At 46.3% G+C, this 27851-nt stretch overlaps 1 protein-coding gene across 1 annotated transcript in view; it reads right to left on the minus strand.

Moving 5' to 3' along the window:
- LOC115175421 (neurabin-1) overlaps positions 1 to 27851 on the minus strand; it is a 99386-nt gene that overhangs the window by 17180 nt on the left and 54355 nt on the right. Inside the window, exons 6-12 of the mRNA XM_029734651.1 lie at positions 22493 to 22628; positions 8674 to 8847; positions 7229 to 7282; positions 5911 to 6140; positions 2720 to 2816; positions 2223 to 2387; positions 581 to 651 (exon numbers count right to left, since the gene is read on the minus strand). Coding sequence (XP_029590511.1) covers positions 581 to 651; positions 2223 to 2387; positions 2720 to 2816; positions 5911 to 6140; positions 7229 to 7282; positions 8674 to 8847; positions 22493 to 22628 — 927 coding nt within the window. The remainder of the gene's footprint in view (positions 1 to 580; positions 652 to 2222; positions 2388 to 2719; positions 2817 to 5910; positions 6141 to 7228; positions 7283 to 8673; positions 8848 to 22492; positions 22629 to 27851) is intronic.

The following is a 27851-nucleotide window of genomic DNA, read 5'->3' on the forward strand; positions in this document are numbered from 1 at the left end:
TACAGGACTGTATGAATGGTATGTAAATGCACACACAAACATCCAAATCAAATCACACCCCACTAATCACAGAACAGGCCTAATCACAGAAGGGTCCCTCCCTCCATCCTCCATCCCTCTTTCTCTCCCTCCTCCCTTTCCTTCCCTCCCTCCCACCCCTCCCTCTCTCTCTCCTCCATCCCTCTCTCTCCCCGTCTCTCTATCCCTCCCTCCGCCTCTCTCCCCCTGCCTCCGCCGCGCTCTACCTCCCTCCCTCTCTCCCTCCGCCTCTCTCCCCCTGCCTCCGCCGCGCTCTACCTCCCTCCCTCTCTCCCTCCGCCTCTCTCCCCCTGCCTCCGCCGCGCTCTACCTCCCTCCCTCCGCCTCTCTCCCCCTGCCTCCGCCGCGCTCTACCTCCCTCCCTCTCTCCCTCCGCCTCTCTCCCCCTGCCTCCGCCGCGCTCTACCTCCCTCCCTCCGCCTCTCTCCCCCTGCCTCCGCCTCGCTCTACCTCCCTCCCTCTCTCTCGCTCCCTGATATTGCTTAATCAACTGCCTCATTCAGTCTCTCCAGATCTGGATCAGTATTCGGAGACTGCCCACTGTCCCTTCATCAGGTCTATTATGGCTCCCGGAGATGGCAGATCAAGGGTCACTGCATCCATTATAATGGACTGGAAGAAGCCAGAGGAGCCCAGTGATAGTATGAATCCCAAATGGAATCCTATTTCCTACATAGCGCACTAAATATGAAGTAGGGTGTTATTTAGGAGACACCCCATGTGTTTACGTCTGAAGGACAGATTTAGTTTGCAATGGTTTACTGTTTGTTTACTTAAGTGGCATTGGAGTACGAGGTCAAAGTTCAAAGTGCATTCAGAGGTAATGCATGGTAGGTGAAAAAAAGAAAAAGAGGGATTTGCAAAAGAGGAGCATCATGCAAAACAAGTTTTAATACAAGACACATCTCAAGCCTTTGGGTACTGTTAGTCTTAGAGCTAGTGATGACAGCATGCATTAATACAAGCCGCTTCCCAAATGACAGCCTATTCCCGAATCCCTACATAGTGTACTACTTTTGACCAGAGCCAATCGGATGCCATTTGGAGTGAGACACAGTCCTTGTTTGCCCCTCCATGTCCCTAATAAGACAATAACAGAGTTTGAGGGCATAGGAAATAGGAAAGGAGCTGATAGGACAGATGTAGGGTGTATCTCAGGGTTTGAGTGACACTGACACATCAACCCCTCCTAAGGATGTTTAATTTCTCTCTACAGCCTACATTTCCCTGTACTGAAATACCCTGATAGAGACGTACAGCTAAGACAGGGATACGGTGATGGGGGGGACAAGCTGTCCTTGTTACATTGGCAATAGAGAGAAATAGTAATGTCGTCTTTTTGTTGGCACTAACTCCGCCATGGTTCATTGGACAAAGCCTATGAGGAAAATGAATGGCGTTTTGGATAAACGGCGAAAATAAGGTCTGTGGGAAACACAGGCTTAGGAGATCTTATATGTTTTGTTCTATGAGATAACCTTCATCAGCTAATGTCACTTTGTGAATTTGAAGAATTTGAGTAATAATAAAAAGGTCATAAAATCACAGGCTTAATGACTCTTTAAAGGTCATGTTAACTGACTGATATTATCTCACAGAACAAAACAATTCAAATCTCCTAACCTCTGACCTTATTTTCAGCATTTATCCCAAACCCTATTCTTTCCTCATTCATTTTCCCTATAGGGATAGCTGAACGAACCAGAGGTAACTCATTTCCATTTTTTAGGACTACAAACTGGCGCGTTATGGAAATAGTGTCCTGAATCTTTCTCACAGTACAAGCTGTAAACAATGCATCATCTACAGAGTAGATTCATCCCAAATGGCACCCTATCCATATATAGTGCACTACTTTTGACCAGGGCACATAGGGAAGAGAAGTGAGAAGTGGGGGATGAGAGGGTGGGAGGTAGCCGAGCGGTTCAGAGCATTGGGCCAGTAACTGAAAGGTTGCTGGTTTAAATCCCCAAGCCGACTAGGTGACAAGTCTGTCAATGTGCCCTTGAGCAAGGTACTTAACCCTAATTGCTCCTGTAAGTTGCTCTGGATAAGAATGTCTGCTAAATGACAAAAAATGTCAAATTAGAATGGATGGAAGATTCAGGGTCAATCATCTGAACATAACCAGTAATGTGTATTCTATTTCCACATTGTGGGTATTACTGCCTAGGGAGCTATACTAGAATATGACCACTGTATTCCTGGATCTCTCCATCTCCCTGAGACTCACCTCTGGCAGGGTCGGCCATCCCAGGACTCTGCTGTTGGGCGCTGTTGTTGTTGTTGTTCATCTGGATGCCATTTTGTTTCATCAGTTGCATCAACTCAGACTCCAGGGCTGCAATCTGCGAAGAAACCGTTTCAAATGAGTGTCAGGGTTAGCGACCCATGCAGTGTGGCTGTACAGTGGCTCCCTCCACTGGAAACATCATGTACCAGCAGGGGAAATGTCTAATCAAGGCAGTGTACTAATGTTGAACTGAGGTAATTACATAAGGGATTTATCTTGTACTTAGACAGCTTTGCACTGTACACAGTCAGCATTGTAAGCGTATACATGTACATCAAAGCCATATACTGTGGCAAGTATGTACTGAATGCTCACCTAAAAAGGAATGGGCATAATCAACAGCATTGAGAAAATGGGAGAAGGACTATACAGAGAAAGTATAGTTACCCTGACTTGCAGTCCCTGGATCTCCTCCAGGTGGGACTTCTCTGTATCCTCCAGCCTCTTCCTCTCTGCATCCTCCTTCTGGACAAACTCCACCTCCCTGGAAGAAACAGAGGGGATGGGGGATAGAAGGTTATGTTGGTGGCCCTCTGATGACAGGGGTGAGGTTAGAAAGGTATGTTGGTGGCCCTCTGACAGGGGTGAGGTTAGAAAGGTATGTTGGTGGCCCTCTGACAGGGGTGAGGTTAGAAAGGTATGTTGGTGGCCCTCTAACAGGGGTGAGGTTAGAAAGGTATGTTGGTGGCCCTCTGATGACAGGGGTGAGGTTAGAAAGGTATGTTGGTGGCCCTCTGACAGGGGTGAGGTTAGAAAGGTATGTTGGTGGCCCTCTAACAGGGGTGAGGTTAGAAAGGTATGTTGGTGGCCCTCTGATGACAGGGGTGAGGTTAGAAAGGTATGTTGGTGGCCCTCTAACAGGGGTGAGGTTAGAAAGGTATGTTGGTGGCCCTCTGATGACAGGGGTGAGGTTAGAAAGGTATGTTGGTGGCCCTCTGATGACAGGGGTGAGGTTAGAAAGGTATGTTGGTGGCCCTCTGATGACAGGGGTGAGGTTAGAAAGGTATGTTGGTGGCCCTCTGACAGGGGTGAGGTTAGAAAGGTATGTTGGTGGCCCTCTGATGACAGGGGTGAGGTTAGAAAGGTATGTTGGTGGCCCTCTGACAGGGGTGAGGTTAGAAATGTATGTTGGTGGCCCTCTGATGACAGGGGTGAGGTTAGAAAGGTATGTTGGTGGCCCTCTGACAGGTGTGAGGTTAGAAAGGGACAGAGTGTTAGGTGGTTGGATGGTTGGGGACAGCTCCTCTCAGAGGGGTGAGGACAGGGACAGAGTGTTAGGTGGTTGGGGACAGCTCCTCTCAGAGGGGTGAGGACAGGGACAGAGTGTTAGGTGGTTGGATGGTTGGGGACAGCTCCTCTCAGAGGGGTGAGGACAGGGACAGAGTGTTAGGTGGTTGGGGACAGCTCCTCTCAGAGGGGTGAGGACAGGGACAGAGTGTTAGGTGGTTGGATGGTTGGGGACAGCTCCTCTCAGAGGGGTGAGGACAGGGACAGAGTGTTAGGTGGTTGGGGACAGCTCCTCTCAGAGGGGTGAGGACAGGGACAGAGTGTTAGGTGGTTGGATGGTTGGGGACAGCTCCTCTCAGAGGGGTGAGGACAGGGACAGAGTGTTAGGTGGTTGGGGATGGTTGGGGACAGCTCCTCTCAGAGGGGTGAGGACAGGGACAGAGTGTTAGGTGGTTGGATGGTTGGGGACAGCTCCTCTCAGAGGGGTGAGGACAGGGACAGAGTGTTAGGTGGTTGGGGATGGTTGGGGACAGCTCCTCTCAGAGGGGTGAGGACAGGGACAGAGTGTTAGGTGGTTGGATGGTTGGGGACAGCTCCTCTCAGAGGGGTGAGGACAGGGACAGAGTGTTAGGTGGTTGGGGACAGCTCCTCTCAGAGGGGTGAGGACAGGGACAGAGTGTTAGGTGGTTGGATGGTTGGGGACAGCTCCTCTCAGAGGGGTGAGGACAGGGATGAGAAGGGATGGGTAGAGCTCATCTCTGTGTTGTCTCCTTTAACAGGAGTGTACAGGGGTAAGGGAATGGGAGTGTGTGTGTGTGTGTGTGTGTGTGTGTGTGTGTGTGTGTGTGTGTGTGTGTGTGTATGCGTGTGTGTGTGTATGCGTGTGTGTGTGTATGCGTGTGTGTGTGTATGCGTGTGTGTGTGCGTGTGTGTGTGTGTGTGTGTGTGTATGCGTGTGTGTGTGTGTATGCGTGTGTGTGTGTATGCGTGTGTGTGTATGCGTGTGTGTGTGTGTATGCGTGTATGCGTGTGTGTATGCGTGTGTGTGTGTGTGTATGCGTGTATGCGTGTGTGTATGCGTGTGTGTGTGTGTGTGAACATGTAGAGATGGTAAAAGGAGAATATCCCAGGGAGAATAGGAGCTCAGTGAACTTAAGTCAGAGTGACAGTCACACACAGTCCTGCCTCTCTCTTCAGCAGGGCTGAAGGACGCAACGCTCCCTCGCACACGCACAGACAACCATAACAAACTCAATACAGACATGTTGCATCAAGGGCAAGGGCAATTAAAGGCATTCAGAGCGGAGAGGGGCAAAGCGGTTCTGATGAGAATGACCATAGAGATCAACTCACTGCTGAGAAAGCGGCTGCGGTGTGGAGGAGAGCTGCACAGGAAGGAAGTCAACACAGCTCTGTCTCTCTAAAGCAATCCTTCAACTGAGTGCCACTTGGTTAAAATGTCCTCCAGACTAATGGGTGGAATTTGTTTGTGAAATTGTTTGATAAACATACTATAAGAAAATAACAGGGTTTGAATAACATGTAGTGAGTGTATTACCTAAAATAAGCAACAATTTGAAATGGCCTCTAAACTTGGACTTGAATTAAAAAACAAAGCTACAATAATAAGGTTTGACATGTCCATATGAACCAAAGTAGTCTGAATAATGTAGTAATACATTTTCAGGTTTTCAGTCATAAACAACCAGTTTTACACTCATAGCAACAGATGACATGGACACATCTGAGTGGCTAGTTACTGACTAGACCAGAGCAACAGATTTGAAATGTGTGGTTAGTTACTGACTAGACCAGAGCAACACGTCTGGAGTGTGTGGCTAGTTACTGACTAGACCAGAGCAACACGTCTGGAGTGTGTGGCTAGGATCTGACTAGACCAGAGCAACACGTCTGGAGTGTGTGGCTAGGTACTGACTAGACCAGAGCAACACGTCTGGAGTGTGTGGCTAGGTACTGACTAGACCAGAGCAACACGTCTGGAGTGTGTGGCTAGGTACTGACTAGACCAGAGCAACACGTCTGGAGTGTGTGGCTAGGTACTGACTAGACCAGAGCAACACGTCTGGAGTGTGTGGCTCGGTACTGACTAGACCAGAGCAACACGTATGGAGTGTGTGGCTAGGATCTGACTAGACCAGAGCAACACATTTGAAATGTGTGGTTAGTTACTGACTAGACCAGAGCAACAGATCTGGGGATGAGTAACTCCCGAATAGGGGATAGAACCTGGGTTTGTAACATAACAGCCTTACCAAGGCTAAGAACGTTACAGTATATTGAACCAGTATATTGTCTAATTTAGATCAGTTTAGCACCAGACTCTGACTCACTTCTGCTGGAAGTCTTTGATGAGTTTCTTGGCCTTGTTGTACTTCTTCTCTAGGGTGGTGTACTGGCACTGGGCCTCCTTCAGGTGCTCGTTGACCGTGTGGCACAGGGTCTGAGCCTCGATCCAGTAACTCTCCAGCTTCAGCATCCTCTCCTTGTTCTCCTCCATGCTGGCCTTCAGCTGGCTCTTCTCCTTCTCCCAGCGTGCCTTCTCCCTCTCCACCACAGCAAGCTGGGATAGACAAGCACAGATAAGCATGGTATTACACTCACACACCAACACGGCCTACACCCACCACTAGGTACGTCATTAAAAACAAACAGTGGAACACAAATACGGTATTGACAGATTTCCAAATACTGTAATGCACAAGCCAGCTGACTGACTAGACACACTATGGTATTACATGTTGTCATGATACCAGTACTTCAATACTAGGAAGTAAGTAAGCAAAGCAAACAAAACATGAAGATGTCAACATTTCTTTGGAAATAGTCCTAATGTTGGAAGAAACGTTTGTTTATTTTTCAAGCTATAGCACACAATATTTTTCAAAAGTAGGTTTTAAAGGAACAAAGACTTTAGTCTGCTTTGTGTTTTTCTTTTTGCCATGGAAACTCAGGTACAGTATGATAGTCAACCCTAAAAAAGAGATGGTGCTATGGGTTAAACACATAACATAAAAAACATAGCACCGTAATATACTTGACTTAAGGCTCACTATCCAGCCTTCACAACAGAGAGAAACCAACAGACCGTGTACTGACAAACCCTTCGTTGAGCATAGTTTCTTGGTGTGACCTCCTAAACATTGTTATTGTATTAAATCCTTCTACTCCTCAGGGCAAACTTCTAAAGCAACCCTCTCCCAAGGACCACCAGAGCAGCTCATGCTCAGTATTACACCAACAAGCTTATCTTTCAATTTCACTAAATCCAGTCATTGAATTCAGTTAATATCTCTAAATCATTTCCTGCAGTTTGAGCTAAGCTGTCCTCGTGAGGATAAACCAGGAACTTTTAGAAACCTGTGCCTGCTTGCATGTCACTCTCACTTAACCGCTGGCTCTCTCACTGCCCAGACACCTTTGACATGAAACTGCAAGAGGCAACTCTGCCGTGCAGTGAAGCTAAACTGCTGAAATATACATGCAATTGCCTTAAATATTCAGAAATAACTTAAAATAGAAACTATTATACCCTGCACTGTCCCATGACGTCCTTTTTCCAAACATATGTCTATTTCTCATGCATTTATTGCACTTCATTTGCCTTTTATACCATTCATCTTAGAGATGACAGCAGGGGACATTTCTTACCTTGTTTTTGAGCTTCTGTATCTCTGCCTCGGTGACAGTGTGCTTGATCTGCAGCTGAGGGAGTAGAAAGGGAGGAGGTCGATCTGATGATCAAACACTTGGCTGCGCAGCCTCTGTGCTGGACAAGCCTCGTGCACACACACAACCACTGAGAAGAACCACACAGCCCAGCCCATGCATGACAGCGCACTCTACCACTGACAGGGAGAGACTCACAGAACCAAGAAGGAGAGTGAGAGAGAAAGGTCCAAAGTAGAGAGGGAGAGAGAGAAAGGTCCAAAGTAGAGAGGGAGAGAGAGAAAGGTCCAAAGTAGAGAGGGAGAAAGAGAAAGGTACAAAGTAGAGAGGGAGAGAGAGAAAGGTCCAAAGTAGAGAGGGAGAGAGAGAAAGGTCCAAAGTAGAGAGGGAGAGAGAGAAAGGTACAAAGTAGAGGGAGAGAGAGAAAGGTACAAAGTAGAGAGGGAGAGAGAGAAAGGTCCAAAGTAGAGAGGGAGAGAGAGAAAGGTCCAAAGTAGAGAGGGAGAGAGAGAAAGGTACAAAGTAGAGAGGGAGAGAGAGAAAGGTCCAAAGTAGAGAGGGAGAGAGAGAAAGGTCCAAAGTAGAGAGGGAGAGAGAGAAAGGTCCAAAGTAGAGAGGGAGAGAGAGAAAGGTACAAAGTAGAGAGGGAGAGAGAGAAAGGTACAAAGTAGAGAGGGAGAGAGAGAAAGGTACAAAATAGAGAGAGAGAGAGAGAGAGAAAGGTACAAAGTAGAGAGAGAAAGGTCCAAAATAGAGGGAGAGATAGAACGATCCAAAATAGAGGGAGAGTCAGTAGGCAGAGAGAGAAACGTGGAGAGTGAGTGACAGAAAGCGAAAGGGATATAGGAACAACAGTAGTAAGAGAGAAGTGAAGAAAGAGAGGCAGTTGAGGAAAGTGAAGAGAGAGAGAGAGAAAGGTGGAGAGAGAAAGGGGGAGAGAGAGAGAGAGAGAGAGTCCCAGTGAGAGAGAGTAGAGGTCTTGGGACAGTAGAGATTACATGATTTCTCACTCAATATCCAGAACACCGCAGTGCAGCTCAGGCAATTTGTTAAATGTGTCACACAAGTGTGGAGTGAGGGACAAACTGTTCTGTTGTCAGCAGTGCTAGTAAGGCTTTTCAGTCAATATTACTAGCAGGTTGGCTCCTTTAAAACAGGAAAATGGGTTCTAGAAGAAAGTAACGGCCAAATTCTACATTTCAGTCATGTGTTACTCTTTGGCTTTGTTGCAATCAGGAACGAGAAAGAGTTGTTGTACAAAGTTCCAGGCCACAGTATTAGTGATATTAGTGTGAGGAAAATACATAAGACGTTTTTGTTGGAACTTCTGTATTTTTTGGCGTGCTCAAATACTTAGACTAATGAAATAGACAGAAGAATAGAATAAAATAAATACAATAGACAAATGAAAGGGGTGTTCGAGTGACCTCTCTGAATGTCTGGTAGAGTTTGGTAGCGTCCAACTCTGAGGGGGAAATGATGTCATCTGTTTCTGGCAAATCGAACACCTCGATGCTCTTCTCCCCGTCGCCCTCCTCATCCCCACCACCGTCCGCGGCCGGCCCCGCCTCCTCCTCCTCATCCGTGGCGTACTCACCAGTCTGAGGACACACACACAGACACACACACACAACATGAGAAATGAGAATACATTCCATAACTAGTCGTACATGTCACTGGGAACACACAGTATTATGTATCTAAAGCTCGTTTACTGTTTTCATCTTCTCTTTCGTTGTTCTGACTTGGTCTAACTTTCATTGAGTTATCCCTTCCTATTTTAAGAAGCGCTGCCTGCCATTCCAATGTTGCATCTGATAATGAAAACGATTAATATTTTTTACAGTGAGGACAACAAATACACCAGTGTAATCTTTCTCTCAGCCAAGGTTGTAAATTCAGCTCTCTTTCTCAGGATGGAAGGGGAAGGCAGAGTCTCTGTGCTTCACAATAATGCCTCCAAAAGTCAACAGCACTGAGAGGATGGTTAAGTTCATAACTGATGTTTTTCCCACTAATCAGAGGTGGTTGTGTTATTATGAGGAAAGAAGAGAGAGAGAAACAGACTTAGCGAGAGAGAGCGAGAGACCGGTTGTCCGGTCTGGGTACAGGATGACAGGGGTCCTGTCAAAATGAGAAGGACAGGGATGATTGAGGGATGGGGGGTTGAGGAGAGGGTCAGGGTTGGGGGTGTAGGTAAAGCTGGAGGGGTGAGGTGAGGAAGAGGGATGATTGAGGGATGGGGGTTGAGGAGAGGGTCAGGGTTGGGGGGGTTGGTAAAGCTGGGGGGGTGAGGTGAGGAAGAGGGATGATTGAGGGATGGGAGGTTGAGGAGAGGGTCAGGGTTGGGGGTGTAGGTAAAGCTGGGGGGGTGAGGTGAGGAAGAGGGATGATTGAGGGATGGGGGATGAGGAGAGGGTCAGGGTTGGGGGGTAGGTAAAGCTGGGGGGGTGAGGTGAGGAAGAGGGATGATTGAGGGGTGGGGGGTTGAGGAGAGGGTCAGGTTAGGGGGTAAAGCTGGGGGTGAGGTGAGGAAGAGGGATGATTGAGGGATAGGGTTGAGGAGAGGGTCAGGGTTAGGGGGTAAAGCTGGGGGGTGAGGTGAGGAAGAGGGATGATTGAGGGGTGGGGGGTTGAGGAGAGGGTCAGGGTTAGGGGGTAAAGCTGGGGGGTGAGGTGAGGAAGAGGGATGATTGAGGGATGGGGGGTTGAGGAGAGGGTCAGGGTTGGGGGGGTTGGTAAAGCTGGGGGGGTGAGGTGAGGAAGAGGGATGATTGAGGGATGGGAGGTTGAGGAGAGGGTCAGGGTTGGGGGTGTAGGTAAAGCTGGGGGGGTGAGGTGAGGAAGAGGGATGATTGAGGGATGGGGGATGAGGAGAGGGTCAGGGTTGGGGGGTAGGTAAAGCTGGGGGGGTGAGGTGAGGAAGAGGGATGATTGAGGGGTGGGGGGTTGAGGAGAGGGTCAGGTTAGGGGGTAAAGCTGGGGGTGAGGTGAGGAAGAGGGATGATTGAGGGATAGGGTTGAGGAGAGGGTCAGGGTTAGGGGGTAAAGCTGGGGGGTGAGGTGAGGAAGAGGGATGATTGAGGGGTGGGGGGTTGAGGAGAGGGTCAGGGTTAGGGGGTAAAGCTGGGGGGTGAGGTGAGGAAGAGGGATGATTGAGGGATGGGGGTTGAGGAGAGGGTCAGGGTTAGGGGGTAAAGCTGGGGGGTGAGGTGAGGAAGAGGGATGATTGAGGGATAGGGTTGAGGAGAGGGTCAGGGTTAGGGGGTAAAGCTGGGGGGTGAGGTGAGGAAGAGGGATGATTGAGGGGTGGGGGGTTGAGGAGAGGGTCAGGGTTAGGGGGTAAAGCTGGGGGGTGAGGTGAGGAAGAGGGATGATTGAGGGATGGGGGGTTGAGGAGAGGGTCAGGGTTAGGGGGGTGTAGGTAAAGCTGGGGGGGTGAGGTGAGGAAGGGGGATGATTGAGGGATGGGGGATGAGGAGAGGGTCAGGGTTAGGGGGTAAAGCTGGGGGGTGAGGTGAGGAAGAGGGATGATTGAGGGATAGGGTTGAGGAGAGGGTCAGGGTTAGGGGGGTGTAGGTAAAGCTGGGGGATGAGGTGAGGTGAGGAAGGGGGATGATTGAGGGATGGGGGATGAGGAGAGGGTCAGAGTTAGGGTTACAGGGGGGTAAGTAAGGAAGAGGGATGATTGTGCAGTATGTGTGGTCTAGAACACAGCCACAGCAGGTTACTCTATGTGCTTCTCTTCCCTACAGCCTGGCAGCCTGTGATCCAGACAGACATGCTTATAAAGAGGAGTTTGGCTCTGCTGTAGCCTGCAGCAGCCTCAGATCTGGTTGCTGAGAGCCAGGCAGGGAGAGCCAAGCAGACCCAGGGCCTGCTCTACCCAGGATCGAATGATCCATCCTGGCACCCTCTCTCTGGTCCTTCTGCCAGAATCACACTGGGTGATTGACACCTCAGAGACACTGGTGCTGGAGCTTACAGAGATGGCGAGCAAACAAACATACACACACAGAAACATTATTAGAAACATCTGGTGCTTGCTTTGTTATGGTACAGCAGAACATTTCTCTCCTGCTGCTCTCAACAAATATCTGCTATAGGGGGGGGGGGTCTCTCTCTCATCGAAAGTAGTGCACTATATAGGGGATAGGGTGCCATTGAGTCTTACAGTCTGACAGCACACAGTATAATAGTGATGATTGAATTACCATTACTAATACATCTGACATTCCTACAGAATCCATAGCTACCCCAGGCAGTCAAAACGGTGCTTGAGAACCTACACTGGGGACTCCACACTGGGGAATTCACACCGAATTGAAACTAGCAAAACATTCATTATGCATAACCGACATGGTAAACAATTATGAATTCTGTAAGATGATCTATGCTCTGCAATAAAATGACAGCATTAATATCAATAGCTCCATAAATATTACATTAAGTTCCTACCACATGGCACATTATTCACCCTAAACGCAGCTTAGGACTGATAATATCAGAAAGCTGTGGAGCTTTTGGTTTGGCTGGTGTTCCCAGCACACAGACAGACATGCAATACAACCCTCTCAATGACAACAATCCCTCCGCCAATTAATGACAAACAGTAATGGACGTTTGGCCAAATAAAAATGTAGTATATCAAATCATCACGCATAGATACACATAAATACTTGAGGTAGTCGAATATAGTTTATAGTTTAAACTAAAAGGCAATTATTTTCTTTGATATTGCCAAATATTTGAATTAGAACCAAAAACTACAACAGTTAGTGAAATGAGTCTAAATATATGATCATAAGCACATGTTTTAGAGGGCTCTTAGACATGAATCTTATAGCCTAGAATTAAATGAGGGACATGGAATCACCTCAACATCAGAGTAGACCCCTTTTGCAGCATCAAAATGACTAACAAATATATTTGAATAATGAGTGACATAAGGTAATACAGTAACACTTACATTTAAATCTTACTCATTTAGCAGACGCTCCACAGCGACTTACAGTAGTGACTGCATACAATTGTCAGTTGACATCAAGTTGTAGTAACTTTGTGATTATTACAATAGCAAGATTCAAATAGTTTTTAAAAGTTTTACTTTTTGGGGATCTGTATTAAAATAGTTGTAGTCCCATGTTCAATGTCATTATTTGTTCTCCTTGAAAAATACCCTGAACAAAAATATAAACGCAATATGTAAACTGTTGGTCCCATGTTTCTTGAGCTGAAATAAAAAATCCCAGAAATGTTCCATAAAGAAAAAAATATTCCATCCCTGTTTGTGAGCATTTCTCCTTTACCAAGATAATCCAGCCACCTGACAGGTTTGGCATATCAAGAAGCTGATTAAACAGCATGATCATTACATATGTGCACCTCATGCTGAGGACAATAAAAGGCCACTCTAAAATGTGCAGATTTGTCATACAACACATTGCCACAGATGTCTGTCACGCCTGCTCCCGCTCCCCCTCTCGGCTGCCCTTCATTACGCACACCTGTCACCATCATTATGCGCAGCTGCGCAACATTGGACTCACCTGGACTCCATTATTTTGTTGATTGCCCTTCTATATCTGTCTGTTCCTTGGTTCCCCGTGTCAGCATTATTGTCCTTATGTCGTTTTGTTCCCTCTGTCCAGACGCTGTTCTTGTTTTGGTTTGATGTCTGTTTCCAGTAAATGTTCACTCCCTGTACTTGCTTCTGGTCTCCAGGGTCGAGCCTTACAGAATGCTGACACCACTAAAGGAAACATCAGGGAGTTTTTGTTTTTTGTTTTGGTTGGTGATGACGGGTCTGGGTGCCGTCGCCGATGGAAGCAGGGGTGCCTCAGCTAGCTCGTCGGGCTTCCACACCTTAGCTGGCTTGAGAGGTCTTTTTGCCCCGGTTGGCTCGGCAGACGCCCACCCCACGTCATGCTTCAGCCAGCCCATCAGGCTCCCACAACTCAGCCGGTTCATCAGGCTCCCACGCCTCAGCGGGATCGTCAGGCTCCCACGCCTCAGCGGGATCGTCAGGCTTTCACGCCTCAGCCGGCTCGTCAGGCTCCCACGCCTCAGCCGGCTCGTCAGGCTCCCACGCCTCAGCCGGCTCGTCAGGCTCCCACGCCTCAGCGGGATCGTCAGGCTCCCACGCCTCAGCGGGATCGTCAGGCTTTCACGCCTCAGCCGGCTCGTCAGGCTCTCACGCCTCAGCCGGCTCGTCAGGCTCCCACGCCTCAGCAGGATCATCAGGCTTTCACGCCTCAGCCGGCTCGCCAGGCTCCCACACCTCTGCTGGCTCGTCAGGCTTCTACGCCTCAGCCAGCTTGTCCAACTCCCATGCCTCGGCAGGCCTGTCAGGCTCACCCAGGAGGGAAGCCGGGTGGCGCACCTAAAGGGGGGGTGCTGTCATGCCTGCTCCCGTTCCCCCTCTCTGGTACTCGAGGGCGCCAGGCTGACCTTCATTATGCACACCTGTCACCATCATTACGCGCAGCTGTGCAATAATGGACTCACCTGGACTCCATTATTTTGTTGATTGCCCTTCTATATCTGTCTGTTCCTCAGTCGGTGCCCTGTGTCAGCATTATTGTCCTTGTTCCCCTTGTCCAGACAATGTTCTTGTTTCGGTTTGATGTCCGTTTTCCAGTAAATGTTCACTCCCTGTACTTGCTTCTCGTCTCCAGTGTCGATCCTTACAGTCTCAAGTTTTGAAGGAGCATGCAATTGGCATGCTGACTGCAGGAAGGTCCACCAGAGCTGTTGCCAGAGAATTTAATGTTAATTTCTCATAAGCCGCCTCCAACGTCATTTTAGAGAATTAGGCAGTACGTCCAACTGGCCTCACAACCACAGCCTACGTGTATGGTGTCATGTGGCTGAGCGGTTTGCTGATGTCAACGTTGTGAACAGAATGCCCCGTGGTTTTCTGATCCTACCTTTGTTTAAGGTATCTGTGACCAAGAGATGCATATCTGTATTCCCAGTCATGGGAAATCCATAGATTAGGGCCTAATTAACTTATTTAAATTGACTGATTTCCTTATATGAACTTTAACTCAGTAAAATCGGTAAAATTGCTGCATGTTGCGTTTATATTTGTGTTCAGTATAGTTCATTTCCACCAGGGGTTGGAACTGGTTCAGGGAACAGAACCGAAAACCGGAAAATAACAAACATTTTCAAAGAACAGAAATAGAACCAGGAATGAAAGTGATTTCGATTTCAGAGGTTTAAAAAGGAACAGAAAATAACCATTTAAACCGTTACTTTTTTTGTTAGAACCGGTTCATAACTTTATTTTGCTGCTCGGAACAGTGGAACGGAACGCAGAACATAATGGTTCTGTTCAGAACGAAACGATTGGAAAATGTTTTTGTTCCAACCCCTGCTTTACACAAAGCATAGTTAAAACTATAGCTATCCCAGGTCTGACACACACACACACACACACACACACACACACACACACACAAACACACACCAAGAACCTACTTGTCACACCCTGATCTGTTTCACCTGTCTTTGTGATTGTCTCTACGCCCCTCCAGGTGTCGCCCATCTTCCCCATTATCCCCTGTGTATTTATACCTGTGTTCTCTGTTTGTCTGTTGCCAGTTCGTTTTGTTTCGTCAAGCGGTTTTCCCTCTGTTCCTGTCACACGATTGTTCCTGTTTTCTAGTTTCCCGGTTTTTACCTTTTCTGCCTTCCCTGACCCTGCCTGCCATCCTGTACCTTTGCCCCACCTATCTGGATTACTGACCTCTGCCTACCCTGACCCCGAGCCTGCCTGCCGTCCTGTACCTTTGCACCACCTATCTGGATTACTGACCCCAGTCTGCCTTGACCTGTCTTTTGTCTGCCCCTGTTGGATTAATAAACTGTTGTTAATTTGACGTTGTCTGCACCTGGGTCTCACCTGAAATGTGATACTACAGCACAACACCGCCAAATGCCATTCTAAATCCCTCTCTGATTTTCTATCTATCTATCTAATCATGATGTGCTGGGTGGCGGGGATACATACATATATCAGACATATACAGTATATTACCATACGCTGGGCGGCAGCATAGCCTAGTGGTTAGAGCGTTGGACTAGTAACCGAAATGTTGCAAGATCGAATCCCCGAGCTGACAAGGTACAAATCTGTCATTCTGCCCCTGAACAAGGCAGTTAACCCACTGTTCCTAGGCCGTCATTGAAAATAAGAATTTGTTGTTAACTGACTTTCCTATAGATAAAGGTAATTCAGACATATACAGAATATTACCATATATATATCAGACATATACAGTCTATTACCATACATACACAGTATATTATCAGACATATACAGTATATTACCATACATTTTAGTCATTTAGCAGACGCTCTTATCCAGAGCGACTTACAGTAGTGAGTGCATACATTTCATACATTTTTTTTTAGAGCAAACACCATGCTCTACCAACTGAGCCACACGGGACCGAGGTGCTGACACCACTAAAGGAAGCATCAGGGAGTTTTTGGTTTTTGTTTTGGTTGGTGACCATAGATATATCAGACATACACAGTATATTACCATACATATATCAGACATATACAGTATATTACCATACATATATCAGACATATACAGTATATTACCATACATATATCAGACATATACAGTATATTACCATACATATATCAGAAATATACAGTATATTACCATACATATATCAGACATATACAGTATATTACCATACATATTTCCTACATATATCACCAGACCAGAGCCTATAGGATGTGCATCACTCCACTTAGATACATGGTGATTAACCCGGTGTCTCCCACCTCTGCCTCTAAATGGGGCTTTAATATAGACCCTCAGCCTCGCTGCCATGGCAAAGCGCTACCATTATGGAAATGGTGGCTTTATTGTCCTCCAGCCTCCTGACCCACTAATGATGAGTGTATGGTAATGGGCTTTAGTGTGTGCTATAACAAACACAGGCAGGAAAACATGTTGGCAGTCCCTCAAACACAGGAAAACATGTTGGCCAAACACAGGAAAACATGTTGGCAGTCCCTCAAACACAGGAAAACATGTTGGCAGTCCCTCAAACACAGGAAAACATCCCTAGAGGCTTTTTTGAAGTGAACAGCCACATTATTGTTGAACTATGTTTAGCAACGCCTGATTTGACATGACATAATGACTACCACAACTCATGACCAAGACTGACTTGTTGTAGAAGATTGGAGTGCAGTGTGACCACACAGGTCTGTCGTTAGTATGGTGAAACAGATCTGGGGCCGTATGTATAAAGCTTCTCAGAGTAGGAGTGCTGATCTCAGTGGCGTGTACTCATGGATGCCAAGGGAAGTGATGCCTCCCCCAAATATGTACCAATAACAAAATAAAAAAAACATACAAAAACGTATCTTTCGTTTCTCTGTGTTTCATAATTTTCCTTCAATTCACAAGAGGCTGAATGTATCTGACCGGAGAAAGCATCTGAGTGAGCAAAACAGTGCCCTTGTGTCTCATTTATCTGATGCTGTCTGGCCAAAAAGAGGATGATATTGTTGCCGCACGTATAATTGAATGCAAGGGAAGACCGCGAGCATTTGTACTTCCTTGATAAAAAAATAAAAGGATAATAGCCAATCAGCATTGAGCTAAACTGAGTAAGCTCAACTGTGAATGGTCCTGACGCACCAAAAGAAAGTGAAGGGAAGCCAGTTTGGATATGGCTTCACACCAATCACATCACATCAAGCCAAATGTCATTTGACTGAAACAACTTGAATTGCTGCATCGTGTTGTGTTGTTGTCCTCTGGTGGCTAGCTAGCTAAAATTATACCTTTCCTAAATTAGGTATGGACGGAGATATGGATTTGGACTGGTTTTACTTAATTTTCCGGCGATTCTGATCCAACCATGAATTCATACATTATGCCTCTGGCCTGAGAGGATGGAAGCTATATGCAGTAGGCTAATGTTAACTAGCTGGCTAATCATTGCCCATGAAAGGAAGTTATGCTAGCGAGCAACAAAAACTAGGACAACAAAAACTAGTCATAGACCGTTTCGGCAACATGAGAGGAGGATGGCATTGGTATTTCTCTACAAGTAGGGTGAGTCAACATGTTTTTTCTACTTACGCACGCACACATACACATACAGAAATCAGAACTATGGCCAGCCACATGATATTTAGCTTACGTTGATTGGACTAAATCGTTTTTGGAATATTTTAGTTGTCACTGTATTAGACTTAAGCATAGGTGATTAGATGATGTTGAAATGTTGAAGTTGAAATGGTGCTGGAATAGTGGAGGCAGCGCCTGTTTTCTTTGCAACTTGCAGTAACTCTCTGGTGTTCTAAATCAATAGTTGTTTAGTAGTCCCAAAATGTTGGAAATGTTAACTTGCTTGACCATGCTGTTGGTCATGTAACTGCTTGTTACATGCAAAACACTTTGTGGACTTCACCGAACAGATGTTGCTCTCCGGTTTTGTGATTACAGTTTTTTACAATCCCTTTGGCACTAATTTCAGAACCTTGTGATCATTTTTCAATACTCTAGACACAAAACTCAAAATGGTCATCACTTCTAACACAGGCTGTCCAATGTTCAAATCATTGCATTGTGCATTCATATCTTTAAATAAACCTTGCACTTGCAGAATCATTGGTTCAAATAACTAATTTATCATGAAATACCATAGGAACATTAATTTAGATCACCCACACACAAGATACCTGTCACAGGCATCAAAATGAGTAGACCAAGGTGCAGCGTGGAATATGTTCATCTTGTAGTTTAATGCCAAAAATGAACATTTTATAAATATAACAAAAATGACAGCCGACAGTTCCGTCAGGTACTTACAACAAACAGAAAGCAACTACCCACAAACCCCAAAGGAAAACAGGCTGCCTAAGTATGGTTCCTAATCAGAGACAACGATAGACAGCTACCTCTGGTTAGGAACCATACTCTGCCCAACACAAAGAAATACAAAACATAGAATGCCCACCCCACACCCTGGCCTAACCACATAGAGAAACAAACCCTCTCTCCAGGTCAGGGCGTGACAGTACCCCCCCAAAGGTGCGGACTCCCGGCCGCAAACCTGAACCTATAGAGGAGGGTCCGGGTGGGCATCTATACTTGGCGGCGGCTCTGGTTCTGGGCGTAGCCCCCACACCGCCCGCTGATCCCCCCGCTTCTGTGTCGCCGGAGGAACCCGACCGTGGATCAGCGCAGGAGGCTCTGAACTGCCGACCGCCGCCGAAGACTCTGGGCTGCAGGCCGCCGCCGAAGACTCGGGGCTGCAGACCGTCGCCGAAGACTCGGGGCTGCAGACTGTCGCCGAAGACTGGGGGCTGCAGACCGACACCAAAGACTCGGGGCTGCAGACCGACAGCGAAGACTCGGGGCTGCAGATCGCCGCTGAAGACTCCGGGCTGGAGAGCGTCGCTGAAGACTCCGGACTGAGGGGCGTCGCTGGAGGCTGAGGGGTGTCGCTGAAGACTCCGGACTGAGAGGCGTCGCTGGAGGCTGAGGGGCGTCGCTGGAGGCTCCGGGCTGAGGGGAGTTGCTGGAGGCTGAGGGACATCGCTGGAGGCTCCGGGCTGAGGGGCGTCGCTGGAGGCTCCGGGCTGAGGGGCGTCACTGGAGGCTCTGGGCTGAGGAGCGTCGCTGGAGGCTCCGGGCTGAGGAGCGTCGCTGGAGGCTCCGGGCTGAGGAGCGTCGCTGGAGGCTCCGGGCTGAGGAGCGTCGCTGGAGGCTCTGCACTGGAGAGCGTCTCTGTAGGTTCCGGACTGGGGACCTTCGCTGCAGGCTCCGTGCCATGGATCATCACTACTGGTTCCGCGCCATGGATCATCACTGGAGGCTTTGTGCCATGGATCATCACTGGAGGCTCCGGGCCATGGATTATCACTGGAGGCTTCATGCCATGGATCATCCCTACAGGCTCTGGGCCATGGATCATCACTGGAGGCTTCGTGCCATGGATTAACACTACAGGCTCCGGGCCATGGATCATCACTGGAGGCTTCGTGCCATGGATTATCACTGGAGGCTTCCTACGGGGAGCTGGAACCGGTCTCACCAGACTGGGGAGACTCATAGGAGACTGGGTGCGCACTGGGCCGTGGAGGCGCACCGGAGGTCTGGCGCTTAGGGCTGGCACAACCCGTCCTGGCTCGATGTTGACTTTAGCCCAGCAAGGGCGGAGCGCTGGTACAGGACGAACTGGGCTGTGCTGGTGAATGAGGGATACCGTGCGTAGAGCAGGCGCAGGATAACCTGGGCCGAAGAGACACACTGGAGACCAGATACGTTGAGCCGGTGCACTTCTCCCTGGCTGCCGGCCAACTCTAGCACTGCAACGGTGAGGAGCTTGCACCGAGCGCACCGGGCTGTGAGTACGCACTGGTGACACAGTGCGTATCACCGCATAACACGGTGCTTGCTCGGTCACTTGCTCCCCACGGTAAGCACGGGGAGTTGGCTGAGGTCTTAAACCCGCCTTTGCCAATCTACTCATGTGCCCCCCCCCCCCCCACAATTTTTGTTTGCCGCTGCCTCTCAGGCTTCCGTTGTTGCTTTCTTGCCTGTCCCTCCCAGTATCGCCGTTCCGCTTTCGCTGCCTCGATCTCCCATTGCGGACGGCGATACTCCCCAGGCCTTGTCCAGGGTCCTGCCCCATCCAGGATCTCCTCCCAGGTCCAGTCATCCTGCCCACGCTGCTTGGTCTTCTTGTGGTGGGTAGTTCTGTCACAGGTGTCAAAATGAGTAGACCAAGGTGCAGCGTGGAATATGTTCATCTTGTAGTTTAATGCCAAAAATGAACATTTTACAAATATAACAAAAATGACAGGTACTTACAACAAAACAGAAAGCAACTACCCACAAACCCCAAAGGATTACAGGCTGCCTAAGTATGGTTCCTAATCAGAGACAACGATAGACAGCTACCTCTGGTTAGGAACCATACTCGGCCCAACACAAAGAAATACAAAATATAGAATGCCCACCCCACACCCTGACCTAACCACATAGAGAAACAAACCCTCTCTTCAGGTCAGGGTGTGACAATACCGATAGTTTCACTGTGTAGTTGTTCGTTCAATCATTAAATATTGTAGTACAAAATATGTGATATATGTTTCATTATGGTACTACACATAAATGCATCACTGTAAAAGGACTAGTAAGAGAATACTACAGACACAGTGGAATCATTGAACAAAATCTGAAATGTATTGATGAAATACAATAAAATCACATAGGTTTCTTTGAATCAAAGCAAAAATAATTAGCTACAAGAAAAGAAACTGCAGTGTTCCTCACCTGGCTTACTGTAAAAAGCAAAACAAAGGATTGATTACTGTACTTCTATATTTCCATCAACCCTGTCTTGTGGATTTGGCCATAGGTTCTCATCCACATCACAATGGATGTTTTCGTTGGACAAACATCTTGGGAAGAATCTTCGGGCATGGCGAATCTTGGCCTGACACTGGTCTGCCGTGATGTCATTGCTTGCATCCTCCATGGCCTGGAGAAAGGTGGCTTGTTTGTGAGGGCGCCTATCATATACCTTCCACCTCCATGTGGAGAAAAAATCCTCAATGGGGTTTTAGGAAAGGAGAGTATGGGGGTAAGTACAGGGTGGTAAATTGTGGATGGGCTTGAAACCATGCTTGCACCATTTGAGCATGTTGGAACCTGACATTATCCCACACAATGACATAGGTCACGCCATCAGCTCTACAGACCTGACTTAGCCCATCAAGGAAGGTTACATTCGAACAGCGAATCATGTGGCTGCCTGCAACTCAATATATACAGTATATAGAGCTGAGAGCTTTAGTTGCTGTTCGACCAAACATTAGAACGGGCAAGATGCGTAATCTAAGCAACTTTGACCATGGTATGATTGTTGATGCCACACATGGAGATTCCAGCATCTCAGAAACAGCTGCCTTCCTGGGATTTTTACGCACTACTGTCTCTAGAGTTTACAGAGAATGGTGCGGTAAACAAACACATTCAGTGAGCAGCAGTTCTGTGGGCAAAAACACCTTGTTAATGAGAGGTCAGAGGAGAATGTCCAGACTCATTCAAGCTAACAGAAAGGCCACAAATACTCAAATAACTGCCGTTTAAAACAGTGGTGTGCAGGAGGGCATCTCTTAATGTACAACACTGTGAATAACAGGCTGTTGTGGAGGCAAAAGGAGGTCTTACCCAGTACTAGATAGGTGTACCTAATAAAGTGGCCCGTAAGTGTACAGTAATGTCAAATCTGAAAACATGATCTGGAAAAGTGGTACATGATACCATAGAAACAGTGTCTGATAAAGAATGATGATGAAATATTACATCCATAGATAATGTAGTCCAATTGTTCCACGGTAATTGGTGTCAATGGATCTCGTTATCCTGAAACTTTCATTGTTTGTCAGTTTCCATAAAACTATGCATTAAGAGTAATGCAACAGTTACTTATCATTTTGAGCAGTTGTATCAATTGATAGTTAGATCATTGTAATGAAATGAATAGACAGTCATCTCAGATGTAATGTGTGAATTGCATTTTGAAATGGTAATACTTTGATGTTAAGTTGTGTCATTTTGAACAGGTGATTTTAGTTCAATGAACAAATGATCTTAGCTTTATGTGTATTGTATCCAAGCAATTGGAAAAAGTGTTAGAGTTTTGAAAAAGTTGCATTTTGATCATTGGTTGTGAGTTTTGTGTCTAGAGTTTTGAAAAATGACATCAAGGATCCGAAATGATTGAAATGAGTCAAGTGATTGTAAAAAACTGTAAACAAAGGTGTGGCTGAATTTATTCTGCCACTGTGTCTTCTTATTGTCTCGACCTTTGGCCTAAATATTATGGTCACAAGGCATAAGAACTAACAGGTTATAGAGAAAACAACGCAATTATCACAACACATAGGTTGCAATATGTTTTTTTTTCTGGCTTGGCTTCCCCAGTGATTTTACCCATGCACTGCTACTGGCTGATCTAGGATCAGGTCCCCCCTGTCCATATACTGTATACTCATTATAATCGAAAAGGCACTCTGAGATGCTTTGTGAATACCTGATAAGTAGAGGAGTGAACTAGTGGGTCAGTAAGTTAGACATTGTTGTAGGTTCCTAGCTCTTATGAATGAGTTAATAAAACTGTATAGGATTTGGCCACACTAACAGGCGTATCAGTAGGAGGGTGAGACAGCGGGGCAGTAGGCTACCCACCTCGTCGTCATCAGCGTCATACTGGGCATACTGCTGCTCCAGCAACTCTCTCTGTCTCCTCTCCTGCTCCAGAGTCTGTTGGATCAGAGCAGCCACCTCGCTCACCTGGCCCGGACGCTCTCGGCCAATCACAAACCTGGAAACAGACAGCAACACAGCCAATCAGTTGCATTTCACTCAAGGGGTGACTTTATAATACGCTTTGAACCACTGTGCATGTTGGTTCAATGATGAATTAGGGCTTCACTTCAATATACTTTTTCCAGTGACTTTTTCTGAGACATTTTCAGCTGAACTAAAACATGACAGAAATTCCTCCTTTTAATTTGTGGACTAGAAAAGGTGCCATTTTTCACTATGTATGTTTATTTGTTTGTGTGATTGAGGCTGTAACAGGCAGTCTGTGCGATTGGCAGGGACTCAATAGCAGGATCTGATTATAGGGGAGTGGAGGGGGGAGGGGGATGGGGCTTTCAGCGCTAACACAATAATGTGACAATGGCGTGCAGCCGTCCAGGTTGGAATGTGCACATCGGGCACTGGCACAGGCACATTGGCACAGACTCTGGGCTACAGCTGTACCAGCCGTTCTCTCACACCCTACCCTTAAGAGCCAAGGAGTTCCATGTTGATAGACAGACAGAGAGAGAGGGAGACAGAGAGGGAGACAGAGAGGAAGAGACAGAGGGAGAGAGAGAAAGAAAAGGAGAGACGGAGAGGGAGAGAGAGAACGAAAGGGAGAGACGAGAGGGAGCGAGAGAAAGAAAGGGGGAGAGAGAAAGAGAGGGAGAGAGATAGATGGAGAGAACGAACAACCAGAACAACCATTTCTACCTGTGTCTTTCTCACTATTTCATTATTGTCTATTTCATTTATTTTATTTATTTAACCTTTATTTTACTAGGCAAGTCAGTTAAGAACAAATTCTTATTTACAATAACGGACTTCATTCATGTCTTATTAAGCATCTCCAATCTGAAATTAAATCTAGAATAGGCTTCCTAGTTCGCAACAAAGCCTCCTTCACTCAAGCTGCCAAACATACCCTCGTAAAACTGACTATCCTACCGATCCTCGACTTCGGCGATGTCATTTACAAAATAGCCTCCAACACTCTACTCAGCAAATTGGATGCAGTCTATCACAGTGCCATCCGTTTTGTCACCAAAGCCCCATATACTACCCACCACTGCGACCTGTATGCTCTCGTTGGCTGGTAATCGCTACATATTCGTCGCCAAACCCACTGGCTCCAGGTCATCTATAAGTCTTTGCTAGGTAAAGCTCTGCCTTATCTCAGCTCACTGGTCATCATAGCAACACCCACCCGTAGCACGCGCTCCAGCAGGTATATTTCACTGGTCATCCCCAAAGCCAACACCTCTTTGGCCGCCTTTCCTTCCAGTTCTATGCTGCCAATGACTGGAACGAATTGTAAAAATCACTGAAGTTGGAGACTTATATCTCCCTAACTAACTTTAAGCATCGGCTGTCAGAGCAGCTTACTGATCGCTGCAGCTGTACACAGCCCATCCAACCAACTACCTACCTCATCCTATATTTGTTTTTGCTTTTTTTCTGCTCTTTTGCACACCGGTATTTGTACTTGCACATCCTCATCTGCACATCAATCACTCCAGTGTTAATTGCTAAATTGTAATTACTTCGCCACTATGGCCTATTTATTGCCTTACCTCCTTACTTCATATGCACACACTGTATACAGATTTTTCTATTGTGTTACTGACTGTACGTTTGTTTATCCCATGTGTAACTCTGTGCTGTTGTTTTTGTCGCACTGCTTTACTTTATCTTGGCTCTGTCGCAGTTGTAAATGAGAACTTGTTCTCAACTGGCCTACCTGGTTAAATTAAGGTGAAATATATAAATGTTTTAATTGTTGTGTCCTGTTAATTGTTACTCAATGAGTAGTATTATTTTTCCTATTAATATCTATCTGCGTCATCATTTGTCTACAATATATGTTTCCTTTGGCAATGTATGTGGTAACACTTACCATGCCAATAAAACCATTTGAATTTGACAAAGGGTGAAACAGAGAGAGAGAAACAAAGAGAGAGAGTGAATGAGAGAGAGAGAACAGGAGAGAGAGAAATGGAGAGAGAGAGAGACATAGCGACAGAGAGAGAGAGAGAGAGAGAGAGAGGGGCAGAGAGAGAGAGCGAGAGAGAGAGAAAGAGAGGGGCAGGCTTTCTTCCCCCATGTTCCCTCTCTACCACCCAGCATACACGGCATACAATGATGGGGTAGGCCGTCATTGTAAATAAGAATTTGTTCTTAACTGACTTGCCTAGTTAAATAAAGGTTCAATAAAAAAAATACAAAATAAAATACCCAGTATACAGGAGGTAAAAACACAAGATGGATCCAAGATGGATCCCTCTATCTCAGTGGGAGAGCATATTTGACTGTGCCTCCAATCATCCGGAGTGTGCATGCTGATTACAGAGCTAGGCTGGCTACATTCCAGAGTTAACTTTGATCTACATCTGAATCAGAATCACGGCGCGCGCTCCTCCATCTCTCCATCTAGCAGCTGACCTGGAAACAGTTTCCTCTTTCCCGGTAAAGCAACATGCAGGGGCGGTCTACCCTGCTTCTGGGAACAAAAGCCATAATACCGACATGTCTTGTCCATTAGTATGTTGACAGACAGGGGCTGAGTCCCAAGTGGCACCCTATTCCCTTCCCTATATAGCAAACTCGGTCCTCCGGTGCACGTTTAGTTTTTGCCCTAACACCACACAGCTGATTCAAATGATCAAAGCTTGATGATTAGTTTAACATTTTAATCAGCTGTGTAGAGTTAGGGCAAAAAATGTAAATGTGCACCGAGTTTGGGAAACCCTGCTATATAGTGTACTTCTTTGACAAGGGCCCTGACCAAAGGTAGTGCACTATATAGGGAATAAGGTGCCATTTGGGACACACAGGGCACTGGGGTTAGGGATGTCAGGGATGTCCGCATTACATTGTCTCACAACAGATATGCCCTCACTCAGTCAACCACGTGGGATGTTGTTTAATTGTGCTGTCTTTTAATATCTGGTTTATACAGTTGAAGTCGGAAGCTTACATACACTTAGGTTGGAGTCATTAAAATTTGTTTTTCAACCACTCCACAAATTTCTTGTTAACCTCTCTTGGGTAGGGGGCAGTATTTTGACGTCCGGATGAAAGGCGTGCCCGTAGTAAACTGCCTGCTACTCAGGCCCAGATGGTAGGAAATGCATATTATTAGTAGATTTGGATAGAACACACTCTGAAGTTTCTAAAACAGTTTGAATGATGTCTGTGAGTATAACAGAACTCATATGGCAGGCAAAAACCTGAGAAAAAATCCAACCAGGAAGTGTGGAAATCTGAGGTTTGCCATTTTTTCAAGTGATTCCCTATCCAATATACAGTGTCTGTGCAAGCCATTTTAAGCCATTTTAAAGATACACTTGCAAGCCGAAGAACACCGTCCCAACTGTGAAGCACGGGGGTGGCAGCATCATGTTGTGGGGGTGCTTTGCTGCAGGAGGGTCTGGTGCACTTTATAAAATAAATGGCATCATGAGGAAGGAAAATTATGTGGATATATTGAAGCAACATCTTAAGACATCAGTCAGGAAGTTAAAGCTTGGTCGCAAATGGGTCTTCTAAATGGACAATGATCCAAGGCATACTTCCAAATTTGTGGCAAAATGGCTTAAGGACAACAAAGTCATGGTATTGGAGTGACCATCACAACTCCCTGACCTCAATCCCATAGAAAAGTTGTGGGCAGAACTGAAAAAGGGTGTGCGAGCAAGGAGGCCTACAAACCTGACTCAGTTACACCAGCTCTGTCAGGAGGAATGGGACAAAATTCACCCAACTTTTTGTGGGAAGCTTGTGGAAGGTTACCCGAAACGTTTGACCCAAGTTAAACAATTTAAATGTCACGACTTCCGCTGAAGTCGGTCCCTCTCCTTGTTTGGGCGGCGTAAGGCGGTCAACGTCACCGGCCTTCTAGCCATCGCCGATCCACTTTTCATTTTCCATTTGTTTTGTCACACTTGGTTTCAATTCCCCAATTACATGTTCATTATTTAACCCTTTGTTTTCCCCATGGTTTTTGTGCGTGTTTGTTTTATGTATTTCGGTCCTTTTGTGTGGGCTTGGTATTACTACATGTACTTGGTAATTTTTTGTAAAGTTACTTTTATTACTCATCTCTGCTGTCCTGCGCCTGACTCCTCTGCACCAGCTACACCAAGACCATTACATTAAAGGCAATGCTACCAAATACTAATTGAGTGTATGTAAACTTCTGACCCACTGGGAATGTGATGAAAGAAATAAAAGCTGAAATAAATCATTCTCTCTACTATTATTCTGACATTTCACATTCTTAAAATAAAGTGGTGATCCTAACTGACCTAAGACAGGGAATTTTTACTAGGATTAAATGTCAGGAATTGTGAAAAACTGAGTTTAAATGTATTTTGCTAAGGTGTATGTAAACTTCCGACTTCAACTGTAAATGTGGTGGCAAAGATCCGCTTTATTTTTTTAGCCTTATGCTGGGTGACCAGTGAACTTGTGTGGTTTCAGAGACCTGGATGACGTTGTAAGTCAGGGTTAAATTTAGTTGAAATGGCGAATCTGGGGCACAGGGCGATCAAACCCAGGGAGGATAGAGAGAGAGAGGGGAAGGATTTACTGGACAGGAGGAAGAAGAAAGTGAATGAAAAAGGAGATAGAGAGGAGAGGATAGGAGTGAAGAGGAAAGAACAGAACAGAAGAGAAATGGCAGTGTTTAATATCACTTTCTCTTATAGGCAGCCAAATCTCTTTGCTGCTGCTGTCCATACTTCAATCAATATTTGCTCATCAAGCAGCCATGTGTTCATGGGAACAATATGCTGCAATAGAGTTTGACATGTCCTTCCTCTCCAGTCCTCTTCCCCTGAGCACCAATTACACCAGTAAGTAGATATGGCTTCTCCTCTGACCATGTCTGTGTCTCTTCCATGCTGTGCTCCTATATTGACTGTTCTGCTCTGTTGATTGGAGGCCTGCTGTCCACTGTTACTCTCTTACAATGATACATTTCCACACTATTGATATTATGCTAATGACTGCATGAATGGGGGTCTGCCAAAACAGTTTTCACATGTAAACTATGTTGTGTGTTCGTGTAGCAGTTTTGGTGGTCTGCAGTTTGAAAACATTAACAGTAAATTGGGTTAAGTTTAAAGACACTTTAGCAAGCCTTTATTCATATTAAAAATCGGATTTATTGATTTCTCCATGTGGTCTGTATTAAAGGGCTCTTCATTTAATAGAAGAGGCTTTTAAAATTCAATAT

The sequence above is a fragment of the Salmo trutta genome, chromosome 36, assembly GCF_901001165.1.
Source record: "Salmo trutta chromosome 36, fSalTru1.1, whole genome shotgun sequence".
In the NCBI taxonomy this organism is placed as follows: domain Eukaryota; kingdom Metazoa; phylum Chordata; class Actinopteri; order Salmoniformes; family Salmonidae; genus Salmo; species Salmo trutta.